This window comes from Coregonus clupeaformis, chromosome 5 (genome assembly GCF_020615455.1).
Source record: "Coregonus clupeaformis isolate EN_2021a chromosome 5, ASM2061545v1, whole genome shotgun sequence".
NCBI classification, from domain to species: domain Eukaryota; kingdom Metazoa; phylum Chordata; class Actinopteri; order Salmoniformes; family Salmonidae; genus Coregonus; species Coregonus clupeaformis.
This window is the reverse complement of record NC_059196.1, coordinates 34,537,652-34,562,835: the sequence shown is the minus strand read 5'-3', so window position 1 is coordinate 34,562,835 and position 25,184 is coordinate 34,537,652. Positions and strand designations below refer to the sequence as shown.

General features: G+C 46.1%; 1 protein-coding gene across 4 annotated transcripts in view; it reads right to left on the bottom strand.

Annotated features, from left to right (window-relative positions):
• Window positions 1-25,184, bottom strand: part of LOC121566912 (protocadherin Fat 3) — a 329,631-nt gene that overhangs the window by 174,776 nt on the left and 129,671 nt on the right. For all 4 annotated transcript variants that reach the window (XM_041876825.2, XM_041876827.2, XM_041876826.2 and 1 more), the window contains exon 3: window positions 102-419. In XM_041876825.2, coding sequence (XP_041732759.1) covers window positions 102-419 — 318 coding nt within the window. The remainder of the gene's footprint in view (window positions 1-101; window positions 420-25,184) is intronic.

Below are 25,184 nucleotides of genomic sequence, written 5' to 3'. Positions count from 1 at the left end.
TAGCTAACTATCTTGTAACTCAGTCTCTGTGCTCTCACATACAAACACAACCATCCCCTCCCCCCACACTCTACACACACCATCTCCCCCTCCCCACTCACCGGTCCTGGTATTGATGGTGAAGAAGTTCTGTGGGTTCCCACTAGCTATCTTGTAGCTCAGTCTCTCTGCTCCCCCCGTGGCGTCCGGGTCCTGGGCTTGGATCTGGATGACCGACACGTCCTTGGGGGAGTTCTCCATGACGACGGGGTGGTAGACAGGGTCAGATGTCAGGGGGGCGTTGTCGTTGACGTCCTCTACCTGGATGTACACCTCCATGATGGCGAACTGGGGCACCACCCCATGGTCTGTAGCGTACACCGTCAGCCAATAGGAGTCCTTGGTCTCGCGGTCCAGAGTGTCTGTGGTGTAGATGACACCTAAAAGGGTGGAGAGAGGGATAGATCAAAGTTAGGCCTAGGTCGTTTAACTTCAGCACCAACATCTAGTCAACATTCACATCGGCTTCTATAGGGGCGAACAGAGGGGGATGGATGAACATTAGGTTATTTCCATGTTTTTAATAAGTGAATAAATGCACAAAGAAACAAATATTTTGGTTAAGCTAAACTGATAAATGTGTATCTCATAATATGTTAAACACAAATACATGAAGTCAACGGTCACATAGAAAGAGTCAATAAAAGAAGTGTGGTTGATCTCAAAATATTCCTTAGAAACCAGACAACACATAGTAAAAGCCCAAACTAAAGCCAAGCCAATGTTCTGGTCAATGTTCACACATCTCCAACAGCTCTGTGTGTATCAAGACCAGACTCAATGTGTTTAACATATGATCAATTTCTACAGCCCAGGGATAGAGTGGTTTATTTAACCCAAACGGATGTGATATCTGCACTTGCCTGGACGTTTAACACACCACTCTGTTGAGTGTGTGTGTTAATTAACCAACAGACTTTATTTGGCTGCTCTCTAAGTGGCCGGTTTCTCCCTTCAGTAAACAAACATCCATATTCAAACCCTGGCAGTGATGCTGACTAGCCCACAGTACATTAGTGCTACGCACACATTTAGAATGAATGCCACTCCAACCAAGCCCCCACTGCTCAACACATCTTTAGCATGTTAGCATCGAGCGCTCTGCTCCTCCATTAGATCTCATGCATTACAACAGAGAGACTCGTGAGATATTTTCGATAAGTGCAGTTAGCTAAGCTTTCAAGCATACTTGAGATTGTAAGACACACCCTAACATGATGGGAGCTATTAGTATGTACTGTGTCCAACATGGAGAGTCATGGGGACGGTGCTGGATGTTGCGGTGCGTGACAAGATGTGATAAGTGGACAACTGCTTTAAGAACCACAAATACTCTAATGGAACACACACACACACACACACACACACACACACACACACACACACACACACTCATCCTTAATAATGCTTTACTCATCTTACTTATACAACACAGAGACAGAAATAAGTAATTGTTTGTATGTGTCTCTAAGTTGTCGTACATATGTACACTACCGTTCAAAAGTTTGGGGTCACTTAGAAATGTCCTTGTTTTCGAAAGAAAAGCACATTTTTTGTCCATTAAAATAACATCAATTGATCAGAAATACAGTGTAGACATTGTTAATGTTGTAAATGGCTATTGCAGCTGGAAACGGCTGATTTTTTATGGAATATCTACATAGGCGTACAGAGGCCCATTATCAGCAACCATCAGTCCTGTGTTCCAATGGCACGTTGTGTTTTCTAATCCAAGTTTATCATTTTAAAAGGCTAATTGATCATTAGAAAACCCTTTTGCAATTATGTTAGCACAGCTGAAAACTGTTGTGCTGATTAAAGAAGCAATAAAACTGGCCTTCTTGAGACTAGTTGAGTATCTGGAGCATCAGCAATTGTGGGTTCGATTACAGGCTCAAAATGGCCAGAAACAAATAACCTTCTTCTGAAACTCATCAGTCTATTCTTGTTCTCAGAAATGAAGGCTATTCTATGCGAGAAATTGCCAAGAAACTGAAGATCTCGTACAACGCTGTGTACTACTCCCTTCACAGAACAGCGCAAACTGGCTCTAACCAGAATAGAAAGAGGAGTCAGCCTACAGGGAGGAGGTCAGTGACCTGGCAGTGTGTTGCCGGAGCAACAACCTCTCCCTCAACGTCAGTAAAACCAAGGAGCTGATCGTGGACTACAGGAAAGGGAGGGGCGAGCACGCCCCCATCCACATCGACGGGGCGGCAGTGGAGCAGGTAGACAGTTCCAAGTTCCTCAGTGTCCAAATCACTAAAGACTTAAAATGGTCCAAACACACACACAGTTGTGAAGAAGGCGAGACTGTGCCTCTTCCCCCTCAGGAGGTTGAAAAAGTTTGGCATGGGCCCTCAAATCCTCAAAAGGTTCTACAGCTGTACCATTGAGAGCTTATTGACTGGCTGCATCACTGCTTGCTATGACAATAGCACCGCCTTCGATCGCTTGGCGCTACAGAGGGTGGTGCGGACAGCCCATTACATCACTGGGGTCGAGCTCCCTGCCATCCAGGACCTCTATATCAGGCGGTGTGAAAAAAATCGTCAAAGATGCCAACCACCCAAGCCATAGACTATTTTCTCTGCTGCCGCACGGCAAGAGGTACCGGTGCATCAAGTCTGACACCAACAGGCTCCTGAACAGCTTCTATCCCCAAGCAATATGACTGATAAATAGCTAACTAAATAGCTACACGGACTATCTGACTTTGCCTTGTATTTGTATTGACCTTTTATTTCAATTTTTGCATTAACTTTATGCACACTCACAGGCGCTACACACTCACACACACTGTCACTCCAACACTCACACACACTGTCACTCCAACACTCACACACACTGTCACTCCAACACTCACACCCACTGTCACTCCAACACTCACACACACTGTCACTCCAACACTCACACACACTGTCACTCCAACACTCACACACACTGTCACTCCAACACTCACACCCACTGTCACTCCAACACTCACACACACTGTCACTCCAACACTCACACACACTGTCACTCCAACACTCACACAGACACTCACTCCATAATTTGTTCACTCACACATAATATGCACATATATTTATCCTGACTCTACACACCCGCACACACACTCACATACAAGCCGCTGCTACTCTGTTTTATCTTACATCCTGTTGCCTAGTCCTATTACCCCTATACATACAGTATCAACTCCATCACTCTAGTACCCCTGCACATGTAAATATGGCATTGGAACTGACTTTTTAAATATAGTATGCTTACTTACTTACTTACTTTATTGGGTTTTTCATATTTCCTATTCTTCCTTCTGGTGTGCTATTTTCTAGCAATACATGGTTGGGTTTTGAGTTTGCAGGAAAGGCATTTCACTGTACTCGGTGCAAGTGACATTAACACTTGAAACTTGAACCACGAGCACTCTTTACTGTTTATTGTAATTAAGATCAATACACCTCTACTCTACTAATGCAGACACACACACACACACACCCACACACACACACACACACACACACACACACACACACACACACACACACACACACACACACACACTGTCACGGTTTCGGCCGAGGCGGCTCCTCCTCCTTGTTCGGGCAGGTTTCGCCGGTCGTCGTCTCCGGAGTTCTAGCTGCCACCGCTCGATGTTTCTTGTTTGTTTGGTTTTGTCTGTTAGTCACATCTGTTTTGTGTTAGGTCTCATTTAGCACCCTATTTAGTTTCCTTGTTGTTAGGTTTGTGTTGTGTGTGATTGTTCGTGTCGTGGTTGCGCTACCCGTGTCGGTACGCTATTTTCCTGAGCTTCCTCCTTGTGTTGTGAGGAGAGATTTACGCACCTGTGTGTGCGCTTGTAGTTACGCCTGTGTGCGTCTTTTTGCCTCCGGGCTGTTTTGGATTGATTTTCGTGCTCAGTAAAGTCTTGTTGGACTTACCCTCTGCTGCCTGCGCCTGATTCTACACCACACCCATACACAGCACCGTGACACACACAAACACCATTTTAAGGGTATCATGACATTTTTCATTGCACTGTTTGTGGTCCAATGGGATACATGGAGTGAAGCAAAGACAAAATGAGGGAGCACTTAAATATTAACTCCACCTTTATCTCTTTCTGCAACGATTAACCAGCTACTGAAGGCCCAATTTACACCCCTCACATACACACACACACACACACACACACACACACACACACACACACACACAGCCATTATGTTTGTCCCATGGGACCACTGAATGCTCAAGGTTAGTTGTAATTAATTCTGTGTTTAGTTGGTCCCCCTCCTCTCTCTATCCTTACTTCCCCTCCTCTCTCTCTCTCCATCCTGCTCTCTTTCCATTGTTCCATCTCTCTCTCTCTCTCTCTCTCTCTCTGTCACACTTTCTCTCTCTCTCTCTCTCTCTCTCTCTCTCTCTCTCTCTCTCTCTCTCTCTGTCACACTTTCTCTCTCTGTCACACTTTCTCTCTCTCTCTCTCTCTCTCTCTCTCTCTCTCTCTCTCTCTCTCTCTCTCTCTCTCTCTCTCTCTCTCTCTCTCTCTCTCTCTCTCTCTCTCTCTCTCTCTCTCTCTCTCTCTCTCTCTCTGCAGTACAATTAGTGGTGAGCACCATGGAGGAGTGCTGCTTTTAATAGCCAAAGTCACAGCTTACACGCCTGCTTTTCAATTACAGCCTGGAATTAAGCACAAATGTACCAGGATTTGATACATAAAACAGAGAGGGAGAGATAGAGGGAGAGATAGAGAGGCGGTGGAGACAGAGAACTGAGAGAGCGCAAAGTGAAACAGCGAAGGGAGAGAGAGCAGCAGTACCTGGACGTTGTCCCTATGTCAGACTTTCCACTGGGCGAGTATTATAATGTATAACCTATATCATTACAATAATCCCTGTGATCTCAAATGAATGAAGTCCCAAATAGCTGCTACATCACGCTCCATATAGCTCCCTGCTCCTGCCTCAGATCTTACTGTAGCCACAAATGTATATACACATGTATGTATGTCTCTGTCTATATGTGCAGTCAACTCCTATAGACATTGTCCACATCTGATAAGTGCATACTCAGTTTCCGTGCATTGCGTTTCCCAGTTGAAATATTCCAAGGCCGTCTGAAGCCATTTCACTGTAATCTACTATGTAATGTATGTTGTTGTTGTTATATTCATCATATTTGCGTAGGACACTTAATACAAGCCTATAGGGCAGAAGGGCTTAAGCGCAGGAAATACATTTTGGTCTGAACATTTCAACTCTACCACACATTCCCCCAGTCAGCAAAAATAAATCCCTGCATGGTAGAGAGAGAAAGAGAGAGAGAAAAAGAGAGAGATAGACAATGAAGGGAAAGAGAGAAGGGAAAGAGAGAGAGAGAGAGAGAGAGAGCGAGAGAGAGAGAGAGAGGGAGAGAGAGAGAGAAAAGAGAGAGAGAGAGAGGGAGAGTGAGAGAGAGAGAGAGAGAGAGAGAGAGGGGAGAGAGAGAGAGAGAGAGAGAGAGAGAGATAAAGAGAGAGAGAGAGAGAGAGAGAGAGAGAGAGGAGAGAGAGAGAGATAGAGGGAGCGAGAGAGAGAGAGGGAGAGTAGAGAGAGAGAGAGAGAGAGAGAGAGAGAGAGAGAGAGAGAGAGAGAGAGAGAGAGAGAGAGAGAGAGAGAGAGAGAGAGAAGGGTGGAAGGTAAAATAGAAGGTAAGGTGGTGTCAAGAGGTCTTGCGTTGTGCCTTTGGAGTCGACATTCTCACGTCATCATCTCATCTCATGAATATGCTTACAAATAGAAAACAAACAAACACCAAGCCCAACTGCCACTTTGGCCACTTCAACACAGCTCTCCAAAAAACTATATCGTCAGAGAGTGTTGAAGTCAATTACTCCTATTCAGAAAGCCATTTGGTGCTTTCAATGGCTTTATATCCCCCACACAAAAACAGGGAATGAGAGGGGACGAAGGAAGAGAAGGCATGGTGGGAGAGAGGGGGAGGGATAGATGGAGAAGGAGAGGAGGGAGGGATAAATAGAAGGAAGAAAGGAGGAAAGGAAGGTGATAGTGAGTGGGGATGTAACAACATGTACAGCTCAGTTTCGAGGGAGGGAGGGAGGGAGGGAGGGGGGAGGGAGGGAGAGAGGGAGGGAGGGGGAGGGAGGGGGAGGGAGGGAGGGAGGACATGTAAAGGCAGCTTTCATTAGTCTTCTCCAGGTACCACTTCCTGGTCTTTATAGGCCTGATGTGGTCCCTGGCTCACCTCAAAGACCTGCTCCCCAGGCCCAGACACACACACAAAGACAGAGACAAAAGCCCCCTGCTTTACACCACACTCCCCCCTCTCTCTCTCCTCACTCTCCCCTCTCTCTCCCTTCTCTCCCCTCTCTCTCCCCCCTCTCTCTCCCTTCTCTCTCCCCTCTCTCTCCATTCTCCCCCCTTCTCTCTCCCCTCTCTCCCTTCTCTCTCCCCCTCTCTCTCCCTTCTCTCCCCTCTCTCTCCCTTCTCTCTCCTCTCCCCCCTCTCTCTCCTCTCTCTCCCCTTTCTCTCCCCTCTCTCTCCTCTCTCTCAGTTCTCTCCCTTCTCTCTCTCCTCTCTCCCCTCTCTCTCTCTGTTCTCTCCCTTCTCTCTCTCCTCTCGCCCCTCTCTCTCTCTCCATTCTCTCCCTTCTATCTCTCCTCTCTCTCCCTTCTCTCCCTTCTCTCCCTTCTCTCTCCCTTCTCTCCCCTCTTTCCACCTGGTTATGTGACGATGATCTCAGACTAGTTGCAGTGGTAGTCTGGGAACATTCAGCTCATATTCATCTTAGCTTTGTATTTTCATTCATTTCTATAGTTCAGACCATGGGAACCTCTATAGAAAAAGCCTCAGCAACGGCATAAACGGTTGGCTCAATGTGTGTGTCTGAATCATGGTCTGTTTGTTGGTGGAAATGTTAGTTTTTCAGAATTATCCAACACACAAATACGTGCCGCTACTCTCTACAACTAGGGGGGTATGTCCCCTCATTAAGCATAAAGCAGACAACCACAGATGGGCACAGCTAACTGCCTCAGGTAGGCTCATCTGGTCCTTTTGCGAGGGTACCAGGGTGCCCCCTTCACCACCATACCCCCTACTCCCCCGTCACTCCACCCTACTCTCCCCATCACTCCAACCTGCTACCTATCACTCCTGGTGAGCACCCTTCATCCCTTACCACCACCCTCTCCTGTCTCTCCACCCTACTACCCATCTATCTCCCCTGGCGAGGGGGAGACACCCTGGGGAATCCAGGTTGCATGGTAATCCCCCTGGGAGGCAGGCGGTGGGTTGTACACCCCAACACCCCCTACGGTCCCCTACAGTAGGTAAAGCTCACCAGGAGAGGGAAAGGTCAACCCTCTATGCCTCCTGAGAATGGAGTGGGACTCGATGAAGGTGAAATCTCTTTCTGTTTTGACTTTTCGATAGAATAACTATTCTTTGCTTGTTCTCAAAGATGTATACTACCAGTCAAAAGTTTGGACACGCCTACTCATTCCAGGGTTTATCTTTATTTTAAAAAAAATGTACATTGTAGAATAATAGTGAAGACCTCAAAACTATGAAATAACACATATATAAAAATGTAGAAACCCAAAAAGTGTTAAACAAATCAAAATATATTTTATATTTGAGATTCTTCAAATAGCCACCCTTTGCCTTGATGACAGCTTTGCACACTCTGTATCTCAATTATCATAAGGATTTCAAAGACTTCAATACCGTACAACATGATGCTACAGCAGCACACCGATATACAAAGGGAATCCCGCTGCCAAGGAGACCGGTGTTCTTCGGGAATGAGAACATCCTTCTCTGTGGTCTCCCTGACATTTCATTTTTTATTTAACTAGGCAAGTTAGTTAAGAACAAATTCCTATTTACAATGACGGCCTACACCGGCCAAACCCGGACGACGCTGGGCCAATTGTGCGCCGCCCTATGGGACTCCCAATCACGGCCGGTTGTGATACAGCCTGGAATCGAACCAGGGGGTCTGTAGTGACGCCTCAAGCACTGAGATGCAGTGCCTTAGACCGCTGCGCCACTCGGGAATCTAAACATTGTAATAACTTCAGGGCTAGCAGACAAGACCACAGGCAATGTTCCTACAATACAGTCCTTCCTGCTTCAGTTCTGTAGAGCTGCAGCGTCTATAATAGTGGACCTGCTGGAGGGCCTCAGGGTATTGGACCTGCCAGAGGGCCTCAGGGCATTGGACCTGCCAGAGGGCCTCAGGGTATTGGACCTGCCAGAGGGCCTCAGGGCATTGGACCTGCCAGAGGGCCTCAGGATATTGGACCTGCTGGAGGGCCTCAGGGCATTGGACCTGCCGGAGGGCCTCAGGGTATTGGACCTGCCAGAGGGCCTCAGGGCATTGGACCTGCTGGAGGGCCTCATGGCATTGGACCTGCCGGAGGGCCTCAGGGCATTGGACCTGCCGGAGGGCCTCAGGGCATTGGACCTGCCGGAGGGCCTCAGGGCATTGGACCTGCCAGAGGGCCTCAGGGCATTGGACCTGCTGGAGGGCCTCATGGCATTGGACCTGCCGGAGGGCCTCAGGGCATTGGACCTGCCGGAGGGCCTCAGGGCATTGGACCTGCCGGAGGGCCTCAGGGCATTGGACCTGCCAGAGGGCCTCAGGGCATTGGACCTGCCAGAGGGTCTCAGGGCATTGGACCTGCCAGAGGGCCTCAGGGCATTTGACCTGCCAGAGGACCTCAGGGTATTGGACCTGCCAGAGGGCCTCAGGGTATTGGACCTGCCAGAGGGCCTCAAGGCATTGGACCTGCTGGAGGGCCTCAAGGCATTGTGGAAGGTAATGATTTGTCTCCTCAAGATAATTCACCACATCAAAGGGATAAGGTTAAAAAACAACAACATGGATGATAGATTTAAAGAGTGTACGACGTGTGTGGACCCGCATGTGTGTGTGAGTGTGTGTGTGTGTGTGTGTGTGTGTATGTGCCTTCGTGTGGGCATGTGTGTTTCTGTTTAGTAGTGTGTGTGCATACATTCGCTTGTGAAAAAGAGGGAGAAAAATAACACAGAGAGATGGTACTCAGCTATGCCACTCGGTGTCTGCAGTCTGTTTGCCAAACTGCACCTGGCCAATGAAAGGAGATGAGGAGCGGTAAGTGAAAAATGACAGCATTCAGATGCCACCGGGCTGTTTTCCCCCCTGTTAGGCAGGCAGTGGAAAGACTGACAGATTAAACCCTTTTCTGCCACAGTCAGCTTTTTATCTCCTCCACCACATTCATCATTCAGAGAGAGGAGGAGAGGAGGGAGAAAGCAAGAGGGAGAAACAAACCATATGCAGACAGAGAGACAGAGGTGGCGGTGAGCAGCATTGAAGTTCAGACAATGATTCAGCAATATTCTGACATAGGGCTATATTTTAAAAGCAGCTATGGGTTCTATGGTAACAGTACTTCAGGTGTTACATGCACATATCAGTAAATTAGGTGTTTTTCTCTTTTATTCACCACCACCACAGGATTGAAAGCTAATGAGTGCAGGCTAAGGGATAACATTGAGAAGGAGTGCTGGTGAGTATTATAGGGGTCATGATGTTAACTATGGTCATAGTGTTCAGTTCTGAGGAGGCTATTAGCGACAGCGAGCCCGAGAGTAACACTTTATCAGTTTATTATTAAGCCGTGCTCTTAAAGGGGTTATTACCGAGTCGGGCCCAGCTGCAGTCCTTTAGCTATGAGCAGGCAGAGGGGATTAGCATTAGCTGCACCTGAGACCTGATAACCTGCAGGTACACACCCAGCAGGAGTTCCCTTTTAAACCCTCTGCTCATTAGCCAGGCTAGCATGGTACCTAGCAATAAGCTTGCAGGGTGCTAAACTAGACTAGAGCTGTGTTCGAATACCCATACTAACATACTGTATACTACATACTTAATGAGTGTATACTACATACTATATACTATTAGTTCATTTTAGTATACTGTAAACGAACGGTATCCTTTCAGTTGAATGTACTAGCACTTCGCCTGTCTATCGGAAGTTCATGCTGTTGCTATGCAAAAGATGGCAGCGCTTTAGAGAGCTCCTAATACCCACATGTAAATACTGAAATTCAACGGCATACACTTTCATTTTCGTCTTAATATATTGACTTTGTGTACAGTTTAATATAAAGATCATTTACATTTTGAAACATCTTGCTAAAGTGGCGTTATTGGAATGTCGATACACGCTAAAAACCTCTTCAAGCCTAACACGTATTCACAGAAAGTCACATCTACTAGCAAACAAACAGCAAGTCCTCCTGAATCCCCCCACCAAGTCATGGATAAACACGTAAGCCCAGAGAAATCGGTAAATCTGAAGGATCTATTTGAGCAAATGGGAAAGATGAACACGATTTTGCTGGATGTTGCATCCGATGTCTCCACGATAAAAACAACAACTACCGAGCAAAAGGAAAAAGTTGATGCGATACAAGAGAGGATGGATGGGGCAGGGGGACGGATTTTGACAGTGGAGGATGCCATCTTCCATTTGGAGAAGGGTAATGAAAATCACGAGAAAAAGCTGGACATATTGTGGATTCATGTCGAAGAACTTGAGAACAGAAGTAGGAGAAATACGGTGAGATTGGTTAATCTGAAAGAGGGGAGTGAAGCTGGCAGTGGACTAATCTCGTGTGTGCAGAAAATCATTGCAGAAGGATTTGGATTTGACGACGGGCATGAATTCGAAATTGAATGAACCCATCGCAGCTTAACCATGCCTGACGAGAATGGGCCCCCGAGAATGGTTCTCATCCGCTTCCTACGATCTACAGCCTGGGACAAGGTACTTAAAGCGGCAAAAGAAAAGGGTGGCGTCCAGTGGGAAGGCCGCCGGCTGTCTTTTTTCCCTGACCTGTCCAAGGAACTGGCAATGAAGAGGAAGAAGTTTGCAACGGCGAAGAAACAACTATACGAGAAGAACGTCAGGCACATACTGGCATTCCCAGCAACCCTGCTCTTTACTTGGAAGGGAAATACAATTATTTTCAAGGACGAGGTGGAGGCAGAGAGATTCTTGCTAGAGCAAGGTGTTTAGCCTAGATTAAGAAGACGAGACAAGGTAAAATACAAGTTGAATTGTATGTCGTTTACAATACAAATGAAGGTAGCCTATGTGTTTGCGGGACTCTGGGGAGTGTTGCTAATTTAGCCTTTCAAGCACCTCACGGACCATTAGGAATTTTGAGTTGAGACTGCAGGTTCTCTTCTGCAGCATCAAAGACAGTTCTGTGATGATTGACTCATCAAGAAGCAACGTTACGTTCCTAGTTGCTTTGTTTTATTTTGGGATTGGTTTTCTACTCTACGTTTATTTACACTGTTTTATTGTACAGCAGGAGCATGTATTGTGAAATTGTAATAATGATGTTCATTAGAGTTGTTACATGTTAAACGGGACACTTCACGCTCACAGGATATAACTACTCAGAGCAAATATGGCTAATGGTTATGTAAACATCATCTCTTGGAACATAAATGGTTGTGGTAACCAAGTGAAGAGGAAAAGATTTGGACATATTTCAAATCAAAACAGGCGGATATCTGCATTGAGGCTTTTATAAATGGGATTAAGGTAGTGTTATGGAGGACCCAGATTTTTTTCATGAGGTCAGTGTTATACTGGGAAATATGGAGGGGCAGATAGCCCTTGCTGGAGACTTTAACCAAGTGATGGACAATATGATTGATAGAAGTAAATTTACAGGTAACTCCACGCCAAAAGTGTAACACTCTGGCTCTATGGACGTTTATATTGAGCCAGGGTTGTTCATTTTCTTGTGTTTGGGTGTATTTCATTTGGTGGTGTTGGGGATGGGTGAGTTTCATTTTGTTTGTGTCATGTGGTGATTGGTCGATGACTCCCAATCGGAGGTAACGAGTGTCAGCTGTCGGCTCGTTATCTCTGATTGGGAGCCATATATATTCTGTGTGTTTTCTCCTTTGTTTTGTGGGTTATTGTTTCTGTGTTGCTGTTAGTGTGTTTCAGTATTTGAACTTCACGTTTCGTCATTTGTTGTTTTCTTCGTGGTTGCTTTAATTTAATAAAGTCATCATGTTCACTCGCAACGCTGCGCATTGGTCTCCTCCTTCAGACGATCGTGACAGAATAACCCACCACAAGAGGACCAAGCGGCGTAACAAGCGGCAACAGGACCTACCTACGCAGGATTTATGGACGCCTCCTAAGGATTTTTGGACATGGGAGGAGATTCGGGCTGGAAAGGGTCCTTGGGCACAACCGGAGGAATATCACTGCCCTCGTGAAGAGCTGGAGGCAGCTGCAGCCGAGAGGAGGTGGTATGAGGAGGAATATCACCGCCCTCGTGAAGAGCTGGAGGCAGCTGCAGCCGAGAGGAGGTGGTATGAAGAGGAAGCGCGGAGTCGAGGCTGGAAGCCCGTGGTTACTCCCCAAAATTTTTTTGGGGGGCACATGGCTTAGGGCGCCTGGGCAGCAGGAGGCTGCCACAGGTAGAGCTGGAGAGAAGGCTATCGGATTACGGGAGCCATTGGCGAGTAGAGGGAGGGAAGTTGTTGTGGCACGGCATGAGAGACTGAAGTGTGTTCCCAGTCTGGTCCGGTCCGTTCTTGATCCCCAGTTAAGGCCAGTGGTGGGTGTTCCCGGTACGGACCGGTCTGTTCCTACTCCACGCACCAGGTCCACGATGTGCGTCGCCAGCCGGCCAGAGTCTGCCGTCTGCCCTAGGGCGTCTGAACTGCCCGTCTGCCAAGCGCTGCATAAGCCGCCCGTCTGTACTGAGCCTGCAAAGCCGTCCGTCTGCCATGAGCCTTCAGAGCCGTCCGCCAGACAGAATCATACACCTGCTATGGAATCAGCAGGAGCCGACGCAGCCCATACTAGACTGGAAGCTCGGGTTCGGGACCAGAAAGAGCAGATCCTGCAGATGGGAGCCGCCCTGCTGGAGGTGATGACTGCAATCCGAGGCTGGGGTCCGCCTCACCGCCAGCCTCCCAGCCAGCACCATCAGCTAGCCACGAGCAGCCAGATCCGTCAGCCAGCCATGAGCAGCCAGATCCGTCAGCCAGCCATGGGCAGCCAGATCCGTCAGCTAGCCATGAGCAGCCAGATCCGTCAGCCAGCCATGAGCAGCCAGATCCGTCAGCCAGCCATGAGCAGCCAGATCCGTCAGCCAGCCATGAGCAGCCAGATCCGTCAGCCAGCCCTGAGCAGCCAGATCCGTCAGCCAGCCATGGGCAGCCAGATCCGTCAGCCAGCCATGAGCAGCCAGATCCGTCAGCCAGCCATGAGCAGCCAGATCCGTCAGCCAGCCATGAGCAGCCAGATCCGTCAGCCAGCCATGAGCAGCCAGATCCGTCAGCCAGCCATGAGCAGCCAGATCCGTCAGCCAGCCGTGAGCAGCCAGATCCGTCAGCCAGCCATGAGCAGCCAGATCCGTCAGCCAGCCATGAGCAGCCAGATCCGTCAGCCAGCCATGAGCAGCCAGATCCGTCAGCCAGCCCTGAGCAGCCAGATCCGTCAGCCAGCCATGGGCAGCCAGATCCGTCAGCCAGCCATGAGCAGCCAGATCCGTCAGCCAGCCATGAGCAGCCAGATCCGTCAGCCAGCCATGAGCAGCCAGATCCGTCAGCCAGCCATGAGCAGCCAGATCCGTCAGCCAGCCATGAGCAGCCAGATCCGTCAGCCAGCCATGAGCAGCCAGATCCGTCAGCCAGCCATGAGCAGCCAGATCCGTCAGCCAGCCGCGAGCAGCCAGATCCGTCAGCCAGCCATGAGCAGCCAGATCCGTCATCCAGCCAGGATTCGCCAGAGCCGTCGAGCCAGGATCCGCCAGAGCCGTCCAGACAGGATCAGCCAGAGCCTTCCGCCAGACAGGATCAGCCAGAGCCTTCCGCCAGACAGGATCAGCCAGAGCCTTCCGCCAGACAGGATCAGCCAGAGCCTTCCGCCAGACAGGATCAGCCAGAGCCTTCCGCCAGACAGGATCCGCCAGAGCCGTCCAGCCGAGATCCGCCAGAGCCGTCCAGCCGGGATCCGCCAGAGCCGTCCAGCCGAGATCCGCCAGAGCCGTCCAGCCGAGATCCGCCAGAGCCGTCCAGCCGGGATCCGCCAGAGCCGCCCAGCCGGGATCCGCCAGTGCCGTCCAGCCGGGATCCGCCAGAGCCGTCCAGCCGGGATCCGCCAGAGCCGTCCAGCCGGGATCCGCCAGAGCCGTCCAGCCGGGATCCGCCAGAGCCGTCCAGCCGAGATCCGCCAGAGCCGTCCAGCCGGGATCCGCCAGAGCCGTCCAGCCGAGATCCGCCAGAGCCGTCCAGCCGGGATCCGCCAGAGCCGTCCAGCCGAGATCCGCCAGAGCCGTCCAGCCGGGATCCGCCAGAGCCGTCCAGCCGTGATCCGCCAGAGCCGTCCCGCCGGGATCCGCCAGAGCCGTCCCGCCAGGATCCGCCAGAGCCGTCCCGCCAGGATCCGCCGGAGCCAGCCAGCCAGGATCCGCCATCTAGTCCGGTGCTGCCCCTTAGTCCGGTGCTGCCCCTGAGTCCGGTGCCGCCCCTTAGCCCGGTGCTGCCCCGTAGTCCGGTACTGCCCCTTAGCCCGGTGCTGCCCCTTAGTCCTGTACTGCCCTTTAGTCCGGTACTGCCCCGTAGTCCGGTGCTGCCCCTTAGTCCGGTGCTGTCCCTTAGCCCGGTGCTGCCCCTTATCCCGGTGCTGCCCCTTATCCCGGTGCTGCCCCTTAGGCCGATGCTGCCCCTTAGTCCGGGGTTGCCCCTTAGTCCAGGTGGGGTTAGGTGGAGGGTGGTCATTGGGAGGAGGCTACCGAAGCAGGTTGTGACTGTGGTGGGGTGGGGATCACGACCGGGGCCAGAGCCGCCACCATGGACAGACGCCCACCCAGACCCTCCCCTAGTCCTGATGTTGGTGCGCCCGGAGTTCGCACCTTTAGGGGGGGGTACTGTAACACTCTGGCTCTATGGACGTTTATATTGAGCCAGGGTTGTTCATTTTCTTGTGTTTGGGTGTATTTCATTTGGTGGTGTTGGGGATGGGTGAGTTTCATTTTGTTTGTGTCATGTGGTGATTGGTCGATGACTCCCAATCGGAGGTAACGAGTGTCAGCTGTCGGCTCGTTATCTCTGATTGGGAGCCATATATATTCTGTGTGTTTTCTCCTTTGTTTTGTGGGTTATTGTTTCTGTGTTGCTGTTAGTGTGTTTCAGTATTTGAACTTCACGTTTCGTCATTTGTTGTTTTCTTCGTGGTTGCTTTAATTTAATAAAGTCATCATGTTCACTCGCAACGCTGCGCATTGGTCTCCTCCTTCAGACGATCGTGACAAAAAGATAGACTTGCTATACATATGCTAGAAGAAGATATGGTCCTTACAGAAATATGGAGATTAGTCCATCCTAATGATAGAGAATATATTTTTTATCCCACTGTCATAAAACACACTCCAGAATAGATTTCTTCTTGATATCTAATTTCATGGTTAATAATGTAATTGATTGCAAGATTGGGCCCATTGCCCTCACAGATCATGCTATAGTAGAGTTACATACTGATATAAACTCTGTAAATGTGAGGAAGGGTAGATTTAGACTCAAGATGAGATATTTAACCAATCACTAGCAGATGATCTCAGATCCTTTTTTGAGATCAACATAGGCTCAACTGAAAATATTACTACAGTATGGGAAACCTCTAAATACAGTGAGGGAAAAAAGTATTTGATCCCCTGCTGATTTTGTAAGTTTGCCCACTGACAAAGACACGATCAGTCTATAATTTTAATGGTAGGTTTATTTGAACAGTGAGAGACAGAATAACAACAACAAAATCCAGAAAAATGCATGTAAAAAATGTTATGAATTGTTTTGCATTTTAATGAGGGAAATAAGTATTTGACCCCTCTGCAAAACATGACTTAGTACTTGGTGGCAAAACCCTTGTTGGCAATCACAGAGGTCAGACGTTTCTTGTAGTTGGCCACCAGGTTTGCACACATCTCAGGAGGGATTTTGTCCCACTCCTCTATGCATATCTTCTCCAAGTCATTAAGGTTTCGAGCCTGACGTTTGGCAACTCGAATCTTCAGCTCCCTCCACAGATTCTCTATGGGATTAAGGTCTGGAGACTGGCTAGGCCACTCCAGGACCTTAATGTGCTTCTTCTTGAGCCACTCCTTTGTTGCCTTGGCCGTGTGTTTTGGGTCATTGTCATGCTGGAATACCCATCCACGACCCATTTTCAATGCCCTGGCTGAGGGAAGGAGGTTCTCACCCAAGATTTGACAGTACATGGACCCGTCCATCATCCTTTTGATGCGGTGAAGTTGTCCTGTCCCCTTAGCAGAAAAACACCCCCAAAGCATAATGTTTCCACCTCCATGTTTGACAGTGGGGATGGTGTTCTTGGGGTCATAGGCAGCATTCCTCCTCCTCCAAACACGGCGAGTTGAGTTGATGGCAAATAGCTCGATTTTGGTCTCATCTGACCACAATACTTTCACCCAGTTCTCCTCTGAATCATTCAGATGTTCATTGGCAAACTTCAGACGGCCCTGTAAATGTGCTTTCTTGAGCAGGGGGTCCTTGCGGGCGCTGCAGGATTTCAGTCCTTCACGGCGTAGTGTGTTACCAATTGTTTTCTTGGTGACTATGGTCCCAGCTGCCTTGAGATCATTGACAAGATCCTCCCGTGTAGTTCTGGGCTGATTCCTCACCGTTCTCATGATCATTGCAACTCCACGAGGTGAGATCTTGCATGGAGCCCCAGGCCGAGGGAGATTGACAGTTATTTTGTGTTTCTTCCATTTGCGAATAATCGCACCAATTGTTGTCACCTTCTCACCAAGCTGCTTGGCGAAGGTCTTGTAGCCCATTCCAGCCTTGTGTAGGTCTACAATCTTGTCCCTGACATCCTTGGAGAGCTCTTTGGTCTTGGCCATGGTGGAGAGTTTGGAATCTGATTGATTGATTGCTTCTGTGGACGGATGTCTTTTATACAGGTAACAAGCTGAGATTAGGAGCACTCCCTTTAAGAGTGTGTTCCTAATCTCAGCTCGTTACCTGTATAAAAGACACCTGGGAGCCAGAAATCTTTCTGATTGAGAGGGGGTCAAATACTTATTTCCCTAATTAAAATGCAAATCAATTTATAAAATTTTTGACATGCGTTTTTCTGGATTTTGTTGTTGTTATTCTGTCTCTCACTGTTCAAATAAACCTACCATTTAAATTATAGACTGATCATTTCTTTGTCAGTGGGCAAACGTACAAAATCAGCAGGGGATCAAATACTTTTTTCCCTCACTGTATATTAGAGGGAAAATAATAGCACATACATACAAAAAGAAGAGAGAAGGGGCTGAAGCAGTAAAAATATTAGAAACCGAGATATGTGTCTTGGAAAGGGATTTGGCAAGACATTTCACAGATAGCACATTTCAAACTGCCTGCAAACTGATATTTCAGTTGCACGAAATGTTTAACAAAAAGGCAGAATATGCACTGTTTAGACTTAAAACTAGTTGTAATGAGGGAGGTGAGAAGACAGGTAGGCTACTAGCAAGACAACTATAAATGCAGAACACTTATAACGTAATTCCAGCAATTAAGAAGGGCAATAAGATGGTGACCTCATCCAAAGAGATAGAACAGTGTGTTTGAAAGTTTTTATGAAGATTTATATACATCCTCCTGTGCAGTGAGCTCCATAGATATGGATAATTTTTGTCTGGTATAGAATTACCTAGATTATCAGATAGCCAGGTAGAGGACCTGGACTGTACTATAACAGAAGAGGACTTTAGAGCCACCATTTTATCTATGAACGCAGGGAAGTCACCTGGTCTGGATGGCCTTCCTGGAGAATATTATAAAAAGTATATTGACATTCTAGTACATGTATTGACAGTGGTTTACCAGGAGGCATTTAAAAATGGCTCCCTTCCAGACACCTTTAATGAGGCTTTGATATCGCTGATCCCTAAAAAGGATAGATATGCTACAGAACCTGGGAATTTTAGAGCTATCAGCCTCAATGTGGATTGTAAGATTCTTTCTAAGACCCTTGACATACGCTTAGAGAAGGTACTACCTACTATCCTACATAGGGACCAAGTAGGATTTATTAAGAACAGGACCTCAACTGATAATATGAGGAGGCTTACATCTCATGTGGTTAAACCGCTCAAATATAGTTCCTACTGCTGCTTTCTCCTTAGATGCTAAGAAGGCATTTGATAGGGTAGAGTGGGCTTTTCTCTTAAGAACCCTAGGAAAATTTGGTTTTGGACCTGACTTTTGTAACTGGATAGAGGTCATCGATTCCAATCATAAAACAACAGTACTTACGAATGGAATTATGTCTCCTTTTATTTGTCTTTCTAGAGGCACAAGGCAGGGTTGCTCGCTCTCCCCTGTCCTGTTTACCTTAGTTTAAGAGCCTCTTGCGACAATGATAAGAACAGATCCAGAAATTAGGGGTGTTCATGGAGGAGGAAAAGAACAGAAGCTGCTTATGTATGCAGACGATATTCTACAGCTGGTCTCTGATCCTCTTCAGTCTGTACCACCATTACTTACTTGTATTGAATCATATTCTAGTTTGTCCGGCTACAAAATCAATTGGAATAAGTCGGAAGCAATGCCAATTAACGCCATATGTTACTCTGGAACTGTTACACCATTTCATGTCAAATGGGTTCCTACTGCGATTAAATATTTGCGTATTAAGTTGAGCACAAATTTGGAGGAAGTGATGGGACTACATTTTGAGCCACTACTAGTTAAGATTAAGACCAATTTAGAAAAATGGGAAAAGATACAACTTTCTTTATGTGGAAAGATCAATGTGATTAAAATGGTTGTGGTCCCAGAATGTAATTATACAATATCTCTGCAATGTTACCTATGAATATTCCAGACCGGTATTTTAAACAATATAACAAATTAACTAAATACTTTTTGTGGGATAGGAAAAAACCCAGGATTAATATGAAGCAGATGTGCTCACCAGATATGTGGAATTTCACATCTAAAACAAAGATACTCATCATTGTGGCACAATCCTAGGCTACGGATAGGAAATAAGTCTGTGTACTGGAAACAGTGGCTAATGAAAGGAATTCATACTATAGGTGATCTGTACAATGAAGATGTTTTGATATCATGTTAAAATAATATTATGTGGGAGACAAGGGACATTTCTGGAAATATTTACTATTGAGGGAATATTTGTTATTAACCGGCTATCAACAAAATCCAGGAAAGAATAGTTGAGTATTTGGAATTACCCAAACATAAAGCAGACATTTGTTACTCAATATTTAGTCATCTGCAGAGTAAAGGCTGTAAAAACCTCAGAACAATATGGCAAATTGACCTTAAGTGTGAAATTGAGGATGATACCTGGTTGAAGACCTTGTCCAGCTCAGGGAGGAACATAAGGGATGCCAGGGGGAAACTTCCTCAATATAAGATACTATATAGGTTTTATTGGACCCCAACAAGGCTTCATAAGATGGAGCTGACCAACAATTCTCTGTGTTGGAAATGCCAAAAAGACACTGGAACATTTTTCACACAATATGGGAAAGTAGTGCTACCTTTCTGGAAGGTTGTTTTGAAATATCTGGAGGAATGGTTGGGGTTAACAATTCCAGTTTCACCGAGAATATGTCTCTTGGGCAATAGAACACAGTTACCTAATGTTACAAATGAGGAATCTGCACTGATCACTGTTGGTGTGGTTACAGCAGCTAGAGTAATCCTTAGAATTTGGAAGGGTCATGTCACTCCTACCCTGAAACCGTGGATAGAATCAATGTTGGAGGTAGCATCTTATGAACAAATGCTTGCTAGGATCACTGGTAGAAACGACAATTCTAGAAGCTGGACGCATTTTATATATTTTACTAGCTAGACATCTTACGACTTCATTAACAATGTCCATTGAGAACGCACAACGACTATACCACTTATCTAAGCTAAGAATTATGTGAATAATCAAGTCAATAAATGTTAGGTAGTTAGTTAGATAGCATATAGTTAATATACTGGCAAGTTCAATGTATTAGTAGCCAACTAACATTAGGTTGCTAGCTAACATACCGGTACATACAAGCAACTGCTTTATTGATATGCTATGAGTTTTGTAAGGCTAGCGTAGCTAACAAATTGTCAGCCAACATAATGTGTAACGTAACTTATTTGAAAAGTCATGACTTTATTACATTGCGCAACATTTTCTTAACATGTGTCATAATTTGTTAAAGCAATGAATGTGTATCCGCTCTCGTCGGACTTCGGCTGCATATTTTCCACCATTTTCTTTAAATCTGAAAATGTTGTGAAGCCACGCCCATTCCCTGAAGCATTATGGGCCCTAAAAGCACGGAAATAGTGTCCACTGCTTGTGTACTTCGTATTTTGGCGAATGTAGTACGACATCCGGGAACTTTTAGCATACTAACTATATCCATACTATGACCAATAAGCATACTACATACTCAATTTATGTCACAAATAGTATGGTTAGTATGAGTATTCAAACACAGCTTAGATGAGGGGCACGGTTAGCATAAGTGCTAAAGCAGTGAGTGGCAGGCAGGGATTAATGAGGCTACGTGCTAGCGGGTGAAAACAGGGCAATATAGTATGATAGAAGAGTATTAAGTATTAATAGTATAGTCCCTAGAGCAGGGATTGGAAAAATCTGGACCGCGGGAGGTTTGATAAAAAAAAAGAAGGAAAGAAAAGTATATACAGTGCATTCAGAAAGTATTCAGAACCCTTCCCTTTTTCCACATTTTGTTACATTAAAGCCTTATTCGAAAATGTATAACATATATTTTTTTACTCATCAATCTACACACAATACCCCATAATGACAAAGCGAAAACAGTTTTTTTTGTAATTTTTGCAAATGTATTAAAAATATAAAACAGAAATACCTTATTTACATAAGTATTCAGACCCTTTGCTATGATACTCAAAATTGAGCTCAGGTGCATCCAGTTTCCATTGATCATCCTTGAGATGTTTATACAACTTGATTGGAGTCTACCTGTGGTAAATTCAATTGATTGGGCATGATTTGGAAAGGCACACACCTGTCTATATAAGGTCCCACAGTTGACATGACATGTCGAGCTACAGATCTGGGGAAGGGTACCAAAAACTTTCTGCAGCATTGAAGGTCCCCAAGAACACAGTGGCCTCCATCATTCTTAAATGGAAGAAGTTTGGAACTACCAAGACTCTTCCTAGAGCTGGCCGCCCGGCCAAACTGAGCAATCGGGGGAGAAGGGCCTTAGTCAGGGAGGTGAATAAGAACCTGACGGTCACTCTGACAGAGCTCTAGAGTTCCTCTGTGGAGATGGGAGAAACTTCCAGAAGGACAACCATCTCTGCAGCACTGCACCAATCAGGCCTTTATGGTAGAGTGGCCAGACGGTAGCCACTCCTCAGTAAGCACGTGACAGCCCACTTGGAGTTTGCCAAAAGGCACCTAAACAAGATTGAGTGGCCCAGCCAGAGCCCGGACTTGAACCCGATCTAACATCTCTGGAGAGACCTGAAAATAGCTGTGCAGCGACGCTCCCCATCCAACCTGACATAGCTTGAGAGGATCTGCAGAGAAGAATGGGAGAAACTCCCCAAATACAGGTGTGCCAAGCTTGTAGCGTCCTACCCAAGAAGAATCGAGGCTGTAATCGCTGCTAAAGCTGCTTCAACAAAGTACTGAGTAAAGGGTCTGAATACTTATGTAAATGTGATATTTCCGTTTTTTATTTGTTATACATTTGCAAAAAATTCTAAAAACCTGTTATTTTTTTCATTATGGGGTATTGTGTATAGATTGATGAGGGGAACAACAATTTAATCAATTTTAGAATAAAGCTGTAATGTAACAAAATGTGGAAAAAGTCAAGGGTTCTGAATACTTTTCCGAATGCACTGTATATTATTTCTTGGGGAAATTATTATTATTTTACATTAAAAAAACACTCCAGGCCACACTTGAAAGTCTAAAACTAGATAGGAAGTATGTCAAAATGATAATATAACTATATATTTTTAACAACTGCCCTTTTTCTGGCCCGCAAATTGATTTTGACAAACAAATCAGTCCCCAAAAAATCTGTGCAGCCCTCTGTTGAATTATGAAATCAATTAAAACTTGCCCATCCGTGCCCTAGAGTCTACAGTATTGGAGTTCGACTACAGACAGTGGCTAGCGTTGGCACTAAAGTAGAGTGAGGTTATTAGGCTAGATTAGACTAAAATGTAGCAAGTGCACTCAGGCAGTATAAAGATAAGATAAACAACAAACAGTGAGAAAAAGTGTCTAGATTATCTAAGAGACCACCAGGGCTGGCATGTGCACTTTGTGAATTGCCAGCGATGCCAAACGAAGAGCCATGCTAGCGTGTGCGCTAGTGCATTGTGAAGGTAGGCTAAATGGGGAAGTGCTGTCTCAAACAGTATTTTCTCACTGTGTGCTGAGACAAGGGTGGCTGTGAATTGATCGAATTACCACAGGAGCCAGCACCACTGTGTGACAGAAACACACACACACACACGCAACATTTATTTGTAGTACCTGCCCATGTAAAATCACTCTTATGTGTACCAAGACCTTATGTGGTGGCGGTATAGTCAAACATTAGTTATTTAATATTGTTTTTGATTTATAATTCACAGCATGTGTAAACAATCATGAATTAAAATCTAAGAGTTGTGGAGGTCAGGCAGAGTGCAGATATTTTCTTGAGCCCGAGAAAAAGAGGGAGAGAAGCAGGGGGAGGAAGGGTGACTAATGTCATAACCCTCTTGTTTTCCAAGATGTGACATGACATCACCTCATAATCTCCTCAGGCACAGATGAAGGAGAGAAAGAGATATAGAGAGAGGAGCGGAGAGAGCGAGAGAGAGGGTGAGGCGAAGGGGAAGCAAACAGCTAAGAGAGAATGTGGGGGGCACAAAGAGAGAGAGAGAGAGAGAGAGAGAGAGAGAGAGAGAGAGAGAGAGAGAGAGAAAGTGTGCGCGAGAGATAGAGCGAGAGAAAGAGAGAGAGAGAGAGGGGGAAGAGTGAGGCGAAGAGTACAAGTGCAGGAGGACATTGGATGCCATTGCTATGTGAGCTCTGACTGTGGGAAAAAATATATATCAAAGGAGGTTTGTGTTCCTCATATGGTCGAGACAGACAGTCCTCCTGACCATGACCATTAGCAATCAGGTCACACTACGTTTCCCGTCACTGTCACATTGTGAAGCTCCCGTCAGAAGAGAGTTGTGTCTATGACTCATGTCTTCACACATAGAGGTCATAAGGGGAGAGCACAACACTACAGTGACATACCTCTCTCTCCTTGAGGGTGACCTCAATGTCTCTTTCTTCCATCCATCCCTCTCTCTCTCCTTTAAGCTTATTTATCCCCACGATTCCTTCCTTTGTCTCCGGCTGAAGGGGCCTCATTTTTGGCAGATGAGAGAGATGGGGACGGGGGTGGAAGGATGGAGAAAAGGGGAGTTGGTAGAGCTGGGAGCATCAGAGCGTGGCTGACTGTGTGGAAGGGAAGCAGCCCTGGAACCACTGGACTGTGGCTGTAATTTATTTAGGGGGCATGTTTTATCTACAGCAGCACACCGCTCTGAGTCCTAATGGTTAATCTAACGCGAGGGGACGCAGATGAGAGCTACAACTGATCTCACCACCACGATGGAGGAGGGAATACCCAGTGGTGTAAAGTACTTAAGTAAAAAATACTTTCAAGTACTACTTAAGTACTTTTGGGGGTATCTGTACTTTACTATTTATATTTTTGACAACTTTTACTTTTACTTCACTAGATTCCTAAAGAACATATTGCACGTTTTACTCCAAACATTTTCCCTGACACCCAAAAGTACTAGTTACATTTGGAATGCTTAGCAGGGCAGGATAATGGTTCAATTCACACACTTATCAAGAGAACATCCCTGGTCACCCCTACTGCCTGTGATCTGGCAGACTTACTAAACACAAATTATTTGTTTGTAAATTATGTCTGAGTGTTGGCGTGTGCCCCTGGCTATAAGGAACTTTAAATGATTTATACTTTTACTTTTGATACTTAAGCATATTTAAAACCAAATACTTTAAGACTTTTACTCAAGTAGTATTTTACTTGACTTTCACTTTTACTTGAGTCATTTTCTATTATGGTACACTATATATACAAAAGTATGTGGACACCCCTTCAAATGAGTGGATTCGGCTATTTCAGCCACACCAGTTGCTGACAGGTGTATAAAATCGAGCACACAGTCATGCAATCTCCATAGACAAACATTAGCAGTAGAATGGCCTGACTGAAGAGCTGTTCGTAAAATTTCCAGGGTTTGTACAGACATTGGCAAGTCAAATTCAAGGACTTTCAAGTACTTTTTCAAGCACTAATATTTATTTTCAAGGACCATCAATTTGTAATAGTTCATATTATGCAATTGTTTGTAGTCACCACCAGATGGCAGTATATCGCCAGAACCTCATGAAAAAAAAAAAACTAACTTAGTATTCATCACTACCTGACAAGTTCTACTCAATAATACGTGTTTTACTACTTATTTACTACATACATGATTGGTAAGTCAGTACTGATGATGTTGTCATTTAAGTAGTGATGAGCAGAGTTTTGGGACATGCCTACTGGTGAACACACGTCCTATTCGCATTACTACACAATTCCAGCTTAATGACTGTGTTTTTATTGGGCATTTGGGAATCTACTACTTATTAGCTACAAAAAAGCCTCTTGCTTCTGACTGGCAGCTTTAGTGTCGCTGGTTGGGAGAAGCGTGGGTGGGCTGTATGAAGAAAACGGCACGTGAACGGCCACCAGAACGGCAGGAGCACGGCTGCCGCTTGATAAAGCGAGATATCGCAGGTAAATGAGGAGATTGGCACATAATCACACAATGTAGAACTGGCATCAGCAGGATACAGCGTTGTGTTTTCCCCCTTCATGTGGCTCTTCAGGGCCGATTCACCCATGCTCGCAATGTCAAAGTCTGGTGCATTTTTTGCACCTTACACGGTGTGCGTTGGTGGGGTCCAGTGATGTAGTGGTACAAAGGTGGGTAAACTA